Raw genomic sequence first — 11,452 nt, 5'->3', positions numbered from 1 at the left:
TTATTCCCAATAGCCAAGTCCTGGACCCAATTTAATGCCCACTGACCAGACAACTGGGATAAAGCTATAGAATACACATTCAATGAACTACTATGAGGCAATTCAAAAGATAAAAAAGTGCCTTTTATGAAAACATGGATGAATTTTGAGGTGATTATGACTGGATGGTTTCACTCGTTTGCAGAATATAAACAACCAAAGGAAAATGGGCAAAACACCAAAAATAATTCTTAGATTCTGAAAAATATATTGATTGCCAAGAGGGAGGGTGTGCAGAGGAGGGAACAGGGGAAGGCTGGGATAGGGCATTGGCACCAGGGCTTTCTTTGGTGGAGGGTGAAAGAAATATGTGCACACAGGAAGGTGTGAAATTGTACGCCTAAAATTAAAGTTATGTAAACAATCAGCAAATTAATAAAATTTGAGAAAACATTTAGAAAAGTTAAAAAAAAAGTGTGGTAGTTTCTTAAAGAGCAAAACATAAAATGACGATGTCTTAGCTCTAAAACTTGAAAACAGGAATTCTAAGAGACACTTGTTCACCCATGTTCATAACATTATGCACAAAAGCCAAAAGGTGGAAACAATATAAATGTTCATTAACAGGCGAGTGGGTAAAAAAGACACTGTGTAAACCATAAAATGGGATATTATTCAGTCATAATAAGGAGTGAAATCCTGACACACATGCTACAACACGAATTAACCTTGAAAATGTTTTCCTACATCAAGACAGACACAAAAGAAAATTTATTGCATAATTCCACTTATATGACATATGTAGAATGTGCAAATTCACAGGGAAGGAAAGTGGATTAGAGGTTACTACAACTCAGAGGTGAGGGAAATGAGAAGTTAGTGTTTAAGGTTCCAGGGTTTCTATTTAGGATGATGGAAAAATTTTACAAACAGAAAGTAGTGATGGTTGTACAATATGGTGAAGTAATTAACACCTCTGAACTGTATACTTAAAAATGATCAAAATGGAAAATTGTATGTTATATACAATATATAAATTATAAATGTGTATGTTATATACCATAAACAAATATATAAAATACATATATACACATATTTTACCAAAATTTTAAAAATTAATAGCAAAAAAAAGGACATAAAGACAAAAAAATGAAAGAGAAAAAGAAAGGAAGGAAGGCAAAATATAGAACTACAAAAACAAAATAATGGAAACTTCTTATTAGTATATGCTATAAAAGTGGCTTAAGGCAAAGATGATATAGAAATACACAAATATTTTCCTAACAAATTCATCCCAGAGCAGCAAACTGATTAGAATTTAGCACATTACTTAGGATGTAGACAATTATGAGGAGAGATGTCACTTTCATTTTGTTCACCATACTTACTGGATGCTTAAGGGTACAGAGTTCATACAGAATGCATCCCAAGGACCAGATGTCACTGGAACCATAAAGAAGTAATGCAATGCAAATGGGTTATGAATTATCATGTGAAAATAGATGTCTTTTCTAATACAAAAAAAAAAGAAAAATTAATTTAATTCCTAGTAATTAAAATATACGGTAACTTTGGTCTAACACTTAGAAGCATACTAACCAAGGTTCACAATAAATCTGCCTGCTCCCCAATCCCTAGCCCTCCAAACCAGGGAGCTTCAGCTATAACTTCAATAGTATCCAGTGTAAGAAGAACCATTTATGAATTCAGAGGATCATAGTTGGAAGGACCGAGGAGGAGGTCACCCGTGGAGCAAGCACCTAGAAGGAACTTCCATCACACCTCCTGGTAGAGAGCACAACCTATACCGCTGCTGGATAATTTTAGGAGACAGTGTTCTTCCTTACCATAAAGCAAAATGTGTTTCTGAAACTCCACTCCCTGCATTAGTTCTCCATTCCAAAAGAATGACAAGACCACTCATTCTTTTACCAAAAAGCTCTTCAAAAATCCAGAGTGCTACAGTTTGCCTTCTATACCTCCCTTCTCCATCCGAAGCATCTCCAGCTTCCTGTTTGTTACTTTCCAGACTCTTATTGAAGGATATTCTTATTTTACCTAATGGTTTTGGTAACTATTTCCCCCAGCTTATAATTTTTTTTAAATTTAAAGCCTACAGATAAGCTGGAAATGCCCATGTTTCCTGTGTTTGCATGCTGTTTGCCTGTGTACATACATGCATATTTATAAGAACCTGTTGAAAAAAGATAACAGACATCAAACACTTCACTCCTGAGCACATTAGCATGTATCTCATAGAAGAAAGGCTACTCCCTCAGAAACACAATAGCCTGATCACATCCAATAAAGCTAATTTAATTCAGTAATATTGTCCAATATCTTCTTCAAACTCAAATAGGTCTAGCTGTCCCCAGTTCGGTTAATTTTACTCTTAAAGGAATCTGTTTAGTATGGATTAGACCCTTTTCAGAAAGGAGCTTGGCAGAAGGTAACAAGGGCTCTTGCTGGTTTCTACCTCTAGGTATCCACATCAAGAATGTGTTACAAATGACAATCTATCCACTAAAGGTGTATTAATCGCAGAACTGTTTGTGCTACTGAAAACTGGCGATATATCGTTAAAGCCAACAACAGTGGAATGCTAAGATATTTTGGTGGAAGAGGCATGTGGTAAAATATTATGCAACCACTAACAATATTTACGAAGAGTTTAAAATATAATAAAGTGAATATGACATCAAATGAAAACAGCAGGACACCCACTTGTCTATAGAATATGTAAACTAGGTTTGGGGGGCAAACTAGGTTTGGAAAAAAATAACAAAATGTTACTAGCTGCTATGAAAAAGTGGGTAACTCCCATTTCTTTTTTGTATATCTCTACATTTCCAATCCTCCAGTTTCCCATCCTCTCTGTCAATATATACACATTACTTATATTTGGAAAAAAATTGTTTTACATCATAAGATCTCCATCTATCAGTCAAGTGCTTATTTTCTAGTCCTATAAATGTTAGCTGAGTAACATAATCCAGTGGTTCCAAGTTTTGTGGCACATTGGAATCACTTGGTGACCTCATTAATTCCTGATGCTGATTATCCAGCCCCAGATACTCTGATTTAACTGGATGGCTACAACAGGTTTTAAGATTTTAAAAGCAGGAGCAGCGGGGGCCCTCCCTGGTGAAGCAACAGGTTAAAGCACAGCACTATGAAGCTATCGCAGCCACTGCGACATGAGTTTGATCCCCGGCCAGGGAGCTGACCCACACAGCATAGCAGACCTCTCCTGTCTCGCCCGTTGCTCCCCTCGGCAGCATTCTTTGTCAGTTGGACTGTTCTGTTCCCTACTCTGTCTCTGATGACTCCTCTTACCCCCACATCTTTGGCCTGTACTCCAGTTCTGTATTCATAAATAAATAAATCTTAAAAAAAAAAAAAGCAGGAGCAGCAAAGTATAAAGACCAGCAATATACTTTCTGATTATTAATATAACTGTTCCTAGAAATGACTGGCCTTTCAGCATATTTTACATGTGGCCCTAACTGGCTCTATTTAAAGCAACTGGAAAACTATGACTTCCACTAGAAGCCTAAGAATTTAGATTCTACACTAGAAGCCTAAGAATTTAGATTCTACACTGCTTTCACATATATTTTTTTTTAAAAAATCAAGCTTAAAAAGTACATCATTTACCTTTTATTGTTGTAAGGCATGTTTTCCCAAATTTCTGGGGGCACATAATAGGGTGTTCCCACATATGTACAAGCAAATGCCATTGGACTAAAACCATAAAAAGAAAGAAAATGAATATAGCACAGTCCAGAATAAGGATGTTTCGATGACTGTTACTACTGTCAAACAGACACATACCTGGAGAGAAGACGAGCAGATCCGAAATCTCCCAGTTTTACTCTTCCATTTTGGGTGAGGAAGATGTTCTGCATAAAAAACAAAAAATCACATTAAGTCTCCATCATTCAAACAGAAGGCAGAGGTCTCCAGAGAAACTGTCTTTTGAAGTCTAATGATGATGGAGATTAAGGGTAGAAATGCTGACAGCTAAGTCTCACAGTGGACACTAAAAGACAAGATACCCTGACAACTACACATTCCCCTGCCCTGCTTGGAAATTCAAAAGACTACTTAGAAATCTACCATGCAAGCTTCACACTGTATCAGCAGACCCTGATGGCCAGACTGCACACCTGTGTCAGCCCCAAGTCTCAACCATTCTCCATCTGACAACAGGGACTTAGGGGGTCACTGAGAAGGCCTGAAACATGTTAGCATATACTGTTAAAGGGATTTAATGACCTCTTTCTCGAGTACTTTATTTGCCTAATATCATTGGCAAACATATTGATAAATATTTCTAAACTAAATAAAAATGTCCAAAACAGAAATACAGTAACAGAAAAAAAAAAAAAAAGAACTGAAAGAGATTGTTTTGTTGGACTCAAAAGTTCATTCCATTTACCTTGGACTTGATGTCTCTGTGTAATACACGTTTCTTGTGAATGTGATTTATTCCAAGACACATTTGAGTAAACCAATCAAGTACCTATAAGGAAAAAGCATGCAAATCTTTAGGACTCATGGCAACTTAAAATTCCAAAGAATTGGCTCTAGACCTTTGTTTACCTGTTTTTTATATGTAAGACAGAATTGCTAAAAATAACATAGTTCAACTAAGCTTCAGTGTTCCCTAGAGGAATTCAGAAAAGCTTCAAACCCAACCTATGCTCTTACATATGAACCAAATAGCAAGTTATTTTAATAAAACTATGATATTTTTCTTTTAATCAATATAGTATTATATAAAGGTCAATCACTAAGAAATTATTATGCTACAACTTCTTTTTAGGATAAACATTATATCAAATTTTCTTCTTTTTTTTAAGATTTATTTTATTTATTTATGAAGACGAGCTGAGATGTAGGCGAGAGATGCTAGGGGGTGCTGTGTGCAAGAGGATTCACCAGAGACAGAGCAGGGAGCAGAACAGGCAGATTGATGAAGGACACTGCTGAGGGGAGCAGCGGGTGAGACAAGAGAGGTCTGCTGCATCATGTGGGTCAGCTCCCTGGCTGGAGATTGAATTCATGCTTCAGTGGCTGCTGATAGCTTGATAGTACTGAGATATAACGCCTTGCACCCACCACGAGGGAGGCTCCAACATTATATCAAATTTTCATTTACTTTTTCAGAGTATTCATATGCTAACATTTAAGATATTGGTGGCATGGTGGTGAACATATGTTAACATTAAAAACACTTCATTATATTGTTAACAACCCTTTGAAGCCAGCACTTTTTGCTTATGAATTCTCAGTTAACAATACTCAGACTAAGGGACTTATGGTTAAATGTTCTGACTTTTTTTTTTTGGCTACAGAAAAATTTGAAACCAAGGTTGATCTCTTTTCATGGTACACAAACTTATAACAACACAACTTTTATGAAAAATATTTATATAACATTTTTATATAAATAAATATTTATATAAATATTTGTATAGCATTTTACACTCTAAATCAAACCAAGTCCATGAAAGTTGCTTATTTAAATATTTTCCCTAGTTAACTCATTCCAATAATATTTAATACATAATCTTCCATTAACAAGATAGTAAATTTTAAATATAAGGGAATATGGTAAACTTAGGTTCGCTAAAGAAACAGAAATACAGGCTTCCTTCTTCTTAAAATGTATTGCTACATACAAAATAGACCCACTGATGTACAACATTTCAATACAGCAAATATCAAAACATTTAGTACCTAGTATAAGACACAATGAGCAATTCCTTCTAAACATGAAAGTTTTATTCCTTAATATTTTATTTAGTTCATCTATTTTACTTCCTAAAAACATCTTCGGGAGCCACATCCCAACGGTACTAAGTCATTTCTGACTAGCATATTAGTTAATAATAAACCCCAATGTTTTTAATTTAACTTTTACAAATTTCATAAGCAAAGCTGCTTTTAGAGCCCTCCCTGGTGGCTCAACAGGGTAAAGCACAGCACTGCGAAATTATGTGCAGCTACTGCAGCACAAGTTCAATCCCCGGCCAGGGAGGTGACCCACATGGCACAGCAGACCTCTCCTGTCTGACCCACTGCTCCCCTCAGCAGTGTATTTCAGTTGATCTGCCTGTTCCTCTCACCCCCTGTACTATAGTACTTCTTGCCTGTACCCCAGTTCTTGTATGCATAAATAAATCAATCTTTAAAAAAAAAAAAAGCTATTTCTCAACCTTGAGGAAAATTAAGTTGTTCTCTTACCATAGCTTCAGGAAACAACTTTCCTTTCTGATGTTTAATCTTCTGCATTAGGTCCCCTCCATCACAATATTCCATCACAATATACAGATGTCCTTCAGCTAGAACAAATATACAGCTCGTTAGCAAAGTCACAGAAGTCATGAGTCAAATTCAGAAATGCACTTATTTGGGGGAATTAATATTTACCTTCAAATGATTCTTTAAAAGCAACAATATTGGGGTGCTTCATTTTGGCTAAAAGAACCGCCTCCTTCCTAGAATTCTGTATGTCAGTGGAAGACTAGAAAAAGATTTTAAAAAAGAAAATATAACAAATGGAACATCAAGCTAAAAAGCTTCTGCACATTGAAAGAAATGGTCTAAAAACAAAAAGACAATCTACCAAGTGGTAGAAAATATTTGCATACTGTGTATCTGACAAGGGGCTAATATCAATAATCTACAAAAAAAAAAAAAAAACTCATACAACTCAACAAAAAGGAAAAGAATTCAATCATAAAATGAGCTGAAGAGCTAAGGAGACACTTCTCCAAAGAAAACATTCAGATGACCAATCAGGACATGAAAAAGTGCTCATCATCCCTTATCACCAGAGAAATCAAAACCACAATGAGATACTATCTCACACCTGTGAGAGTGGCACATATCAAAATGTCCATAAACAAGTGTTGACAAGATATGGAGAAAAGGGAACTTGCTTATATTGCTTGTTGGTAGGAATGTGGACTGGCTCAGCCCCCTACAGAAAACAGCATGGAGGGTTCCAAAATATTAAAAATGGATCTACCATATCACCCAACAATCCTGCTCCTAGATATCTACCCCATGAATGCAAAAACACTAATAGAAATTGATGTATGTGCTCCCACATACATTTGCTGTAAGTGCAGCACTATTTACAATAGCCAAGTTATGGAAACAATCTAAGTGCCCAAGTACAGAGGAATGGATGAAGATGTATACACAATGAAATAACAAACACCAACAATAAAAGATGAACTCTTGCCATTTGTAATAATGTGCATGGAACAGGAGTGAGTAATGCTAAGTTTAATAAGTCAGTAGACAAATATCAGAACGTTTCACTTTTATGTGGAACGCAGAGAAACAAAAAGGGGTGAGTCCAAACCAAATCAAAAACAAACCCTAGAAATCTAGCTGTAAAACTGAAGGCCCAGAAGGAAAGAGAACAGCACAAGGTATCTTGGCAGTAGGAGTGGTGTGTTGCATATACCTGGAAAAGTGGGATACTGTATTTCTGAAGCAATACAATCAATATTATCTTTTTTTTTTAAAAGATTTATTTATTTGTGCATATAGAGCTAGGATACAGGCCAGAGGCTCAGGGGCAGTGAGAGGCTTCACCAGAGACAGAGTGGGGAGCAGAACAGGCAGATGGATGAAGCACACTGCTGAGGGGAGCAGCGGGCGGGTCAGGAGAGGTCTGCCTCGCCATGTGGTCTCCTCCGGGGCAGGCAGGAATAGAACTCACGCGGAAGTGGCTTTAGTTTCTCAGTGCTGTGCTTTAACCCACTGCGCCACCAGGGAGGGCCCACAATCAATATTATCTTAATAAAAAATTCAAAATATGCATAAATATACTTCCTATAAAATAGCTTTATCTCTGTGGTCTCCGCCACAGAAGCAAGAGGACAAAGAGTGTGTAGTCATTTTGAAAGTGTCACAAAAGACGCACACCTTGGCCAGGGCTGAGGCTTGAAGCCTATCCCTTTAGAAGTCGACCTGTGGCAATGAGGCTGCCCTGCCTGGGGCCAGAGAATTAGAACTGCAGTGCCAAGACTGAAGGATGAAATACCACCAGCGCTTTTCCAATGAGGCACCTAAAAATTGCATACCACAGATTCATGCATTCTATGCAAAAACAACTAAGCCCAAGAGTCAGCTGATGCAGCATCCTGTTCATCTTAAGGATTTCAACAATTACTCACACAATAAAGGTCTGTTTTTTTTTTAAATAGTTTTATAATAATATATATGGTTTGTATGATATTCTAATACTAGATGTATTTTAGGTAGATCTTTTTAGTTCATTGTGTTTTTTAATACCTTTTTCATTACCACTGCACCTGCATTGCTTTGCTAAAGACCCCTCTACCCTGGGGTATATGAAACTTGAGACAATTACAAATTATTCTCATTGATATAAAACAAATAACAATTGCTACCCAGCCATTGATTATTTTTTTCCCCTTTAATCATTTACAATAGCCTAACAGCCATAGAAGAGCGATCATGACCTTGTAAAGTTAATGAAGACATGTCTTATATCATTACAGCAAGGAGCAATTCCTTGTTAAACCTCAAGAGCTTACTCTCCTAGACACATTGCACACTTTGTACACTTTCACATGAGCATTAGCGTGGCAATGAGTGACCTTGGGAAGCCTGATCTCCTTCATGGCAAACATGTGACGACTGGTCTCCTGCTGGACCAACAGGGCTCTGCCGAAAGAGCCCTCCCCGATCACTCTCAGGACTGTGTAGTCATCCATGCTGGGGCAGCCACACAGCACAGCTCCACTCATGAAGTCACCACAGGCTCTCTCAAACTCTATTAAAAACAGAAATATTTGAAAATTTATTTTTAAAGGCAGGATTAATCAAAGTAACTCTCCTTGTCATAAAACAGAGCATCAGCAACTTATTCCTTTGTGCATCCAACAGGTAAATAAATACTGAGTAAATGGGCCCTCACTGACACCCGGTGCAGACTGCATCTCTGACCTCTCCAAGTCCTGCAGAAAGAACCTTGCTGGCATATAGCAGAAATATCCATGAGACTCAGAAAATCATATCCAAGCTGAAGACTGTAAGATGAAGAGAAGCTGGTGAAGCAAAGAGAAGGAAAAGAAGGACCCAGGGAGGAAGAAGCACATATTTAAAAGCAAAAGATATTTGTGTTCAGTTCAAGGAATTGAAAGAGGACTGTAACAGGCTGGTCAAACAGACAGGGCGTTATGGGAAGGCCATTGTAAGCCAAGTCTAGGTTGCTGGGTTGAGGTTAAGGAACGGCTGTCTCTGAAAGATTTTACCCAAAAGAGCAATATAATCATATCTGCATAGTAAAAAAATCTGCCTGCGATTAGACTGGAGACGGGAGAGAGCAAGTTGGCCAGAGAGGACTTCAGGCATAGAAAAGGCAGAACTAAGGGACTGGAAAAGAATGGCGCCAGTGAAGAAAAAGGGAGGGAAGGATGTATCAGCAAGATTTTTGGTGATGAGATTTAAGGGGGACAAATAAAGAGAGGGGCAAGGTGAACTCCTAATTTTATGGTGGAAATTAGGTAAATGGTGACAGCATTCAAGAGGAGAGAGAGGTTTTTGTTTGATTTTTCTGGAGATGGGACTGTGGCAGGGGTAGAAAATGTTCTTTTGGGACATTTAGAGTTGAAGGTGCCTGGGAATGAATGGGTAGGTGGATTGCTTAATACATGAGAAAGTTGACTATAAATTTCTAACACTTTGCCTGATGCACGGAGGCCTGCAATAAGTTGCAGCTATTTCCATCATAGAGATAATCTGAGACTTGGAAAGCTTACATGTGTTATTTTTTGTTTTGTTTTGTCTTGTATAATCACACCACAGAGACTTACAAGGCACCAAGAGCCTGGCAGGTAAAGCAAAAATCACAAATCAAAACTAGCAATATTGCCATCCACAAAATTTATATGTATAATTCCTATTTATCATAAAATTACCAGGAAACCCTAGAAATAATATCCCCATCTAATCAAATAAATGCACTAATTTGAAAAAGAATTCAAGAATTTTAGGTCTTTCGATATACTTAGGGAGCTGGGAGGAAAAAGTTATTTGTCGTTAAGTGACCACTAGTATTACATGGTTTCAAAATCATATTTTATTCTTTCTTTTCCTTTTGGAGTCCTCACTTTAGGTAATGGACAAGCAATCACTGACTTTCCCCTGCGGAAAACCACTTTTGGTCCTATCTGTTCACATTTCCCGCTGTTATTTAAAATAACACCCATAAGCGCATGAAAATACACTCCAAATGTTGTAAAAGTGTCCTTTTACACGTCTACACCAACCCCAAACTAAGGAAGCGCTTGCAAATACCCAGAAGTGGGATCACAGGTGAGACAGGGTAAGTTTAGAGGGTGCGCTCGGGGTGAGCATGCTAAGGGGGAGACCCCTCCTCCAGATCACCCGGCTCTGCCCTGCAAGCCCAACCTGCGCCGAGCTAGCGCAGCGCCCGGAACTCGGGGGGAAACGGGGGTAGGGTGAAGCGGGGCGACGGTAGGGCTGCCAGTGGAGGGCGAGCTGGCCAGGCCCTGGATGAAGCTGGGGAGGGGGTCCTCGAGCGCCGGGAGCGGCATTTCCCACTCGCCTCACCCAGGCATGCACATCCTGCTCCCACGCCCCACGCCGCGACCACCCCCTGCACCCCTTACTGCAGAGGGGGCGGGCCCCTGAGGCTGCTCACCTGTCTCCGGGGCGATCACAGTCCGCTCCCACCCGGGTTGCTGGCGCGCTTCCGCGGGGCGGGTCCGCGAATTGTCTTTTCGTTTCGGGCGCAGGAAACCATCTGAGTCTGGCGGGCGGTACTGTTCTTGGAGTGGCCGGGCCTACCAAGGGCGTGTTGTAAAACTGTACTACGCTGCACTTGAACAATTCCTTTGAGGGTGTGTGTCACCAGTAAAAGAGTTCTGTCCCCAGATTATAAATTTCACAACCCAGCACTCAGTTTACTGTGTGATCTTGGGTGTGGGGGCGCTGGGGTCAGAGGGGAAGGGGAGGTTGGACCCCAAAGATGTCCATACCTACCCCCAGGAAGTTGCACAAAATGTTAGATTACTTGGCAAAGGTACTAGGGATTAGGACTCCAACATAGCTTTTATGGGGAGGAAGTGGGGGAAGGGGTAGTGGGGCACAATTCAACCTGAAACAATCAGCAAGCATAGACTTGATGTTTGATTAGGATAGGAGGGAGAATACATCTGCCCTGCCCTTTTTTGTTGCAGCTGTTGACAACTGTGAGCTAGGGGAGCTTTTTAGCTGAGTAATTATTGGAAATAATAAAATTTTATTATAAATAGCATACACAAGTTGCTAGAAGCTAGGCACTGTTTTTGAATAATATATATAAATACTTGTATGGACTCCTTAAGTGTTAGTGATTAACTCAATCTTCAAAATAACCCTAAAGATAGATACCATTATCAACTAAGAGAAGAGATCT

General features: G+C 38.9%; 1 protein-coding gene across 1 annotated transcript in view; it reads right to left on the bottom strand.

Annotated features, from left to right (window-relative positions):
* The window catches only part of NEK3 (NIMA-related kinase 3), a 23,706-nt gene extending 12,981 nt beyond the window's left edge, over positions 1-10,725 (bottom strand). Inside the window, exons 1-8 of the mRNA XM_004680340.2 lie at positions 10,697-10,725; positions 8,628-8,803; positions 6,418-6,511; positions 6,232-6,329; positions 4,421-4,504; positions 3,814-3,881; positions 3,637-3,723; positions 1,368-1,422 (exon numbers count right to left, since the gene is read on the bottom strand). Of these exons, the coding sequence (XP_004680397.2) occupies positions 1,368-1,422; positions 3,637-3,723; positions 3,814-3,881; positions 4,421-4,504; positions 6,232-6,329; positions 6,418-6,511; positions 8,628-8,777 (636 nt within the window). The 5' untranslated portion in view covers positions 8,778-8,803; positions 10,697-10,725. The remainder of the gene's footprint in view (positions 1-1,367; positions 1,423-3,636; positions 3,724-3,813; positions 3,882-4,420; positions 4,505-6,231; positions 6,330-6,417; positions 6,512-8,627; positions 8,804-10,696) is intronic.
* Between the last annotated feature and the right edge of the window lie 727 nt (positions 10,726-11,452).

Source organism: Condylura cristata, unplaced genomic scaffold (genome assembly GCF_000260355.1).
Source record: "Condylura cristata isolate star-nosed mole 26May11 unplaced genomic scaffold, ConCri1.0 scaffold00010, whole genome shotgun sequence".
Lineage (NCBI taxonomy): Eukaryota > Metazoa > Chordata > Mammalia > Eulipotyphla > Talpidae > Condylura > Condylura cristata.
This window is presented reverse-complemented; position numbering and strand designations above follow the sequence as displayed.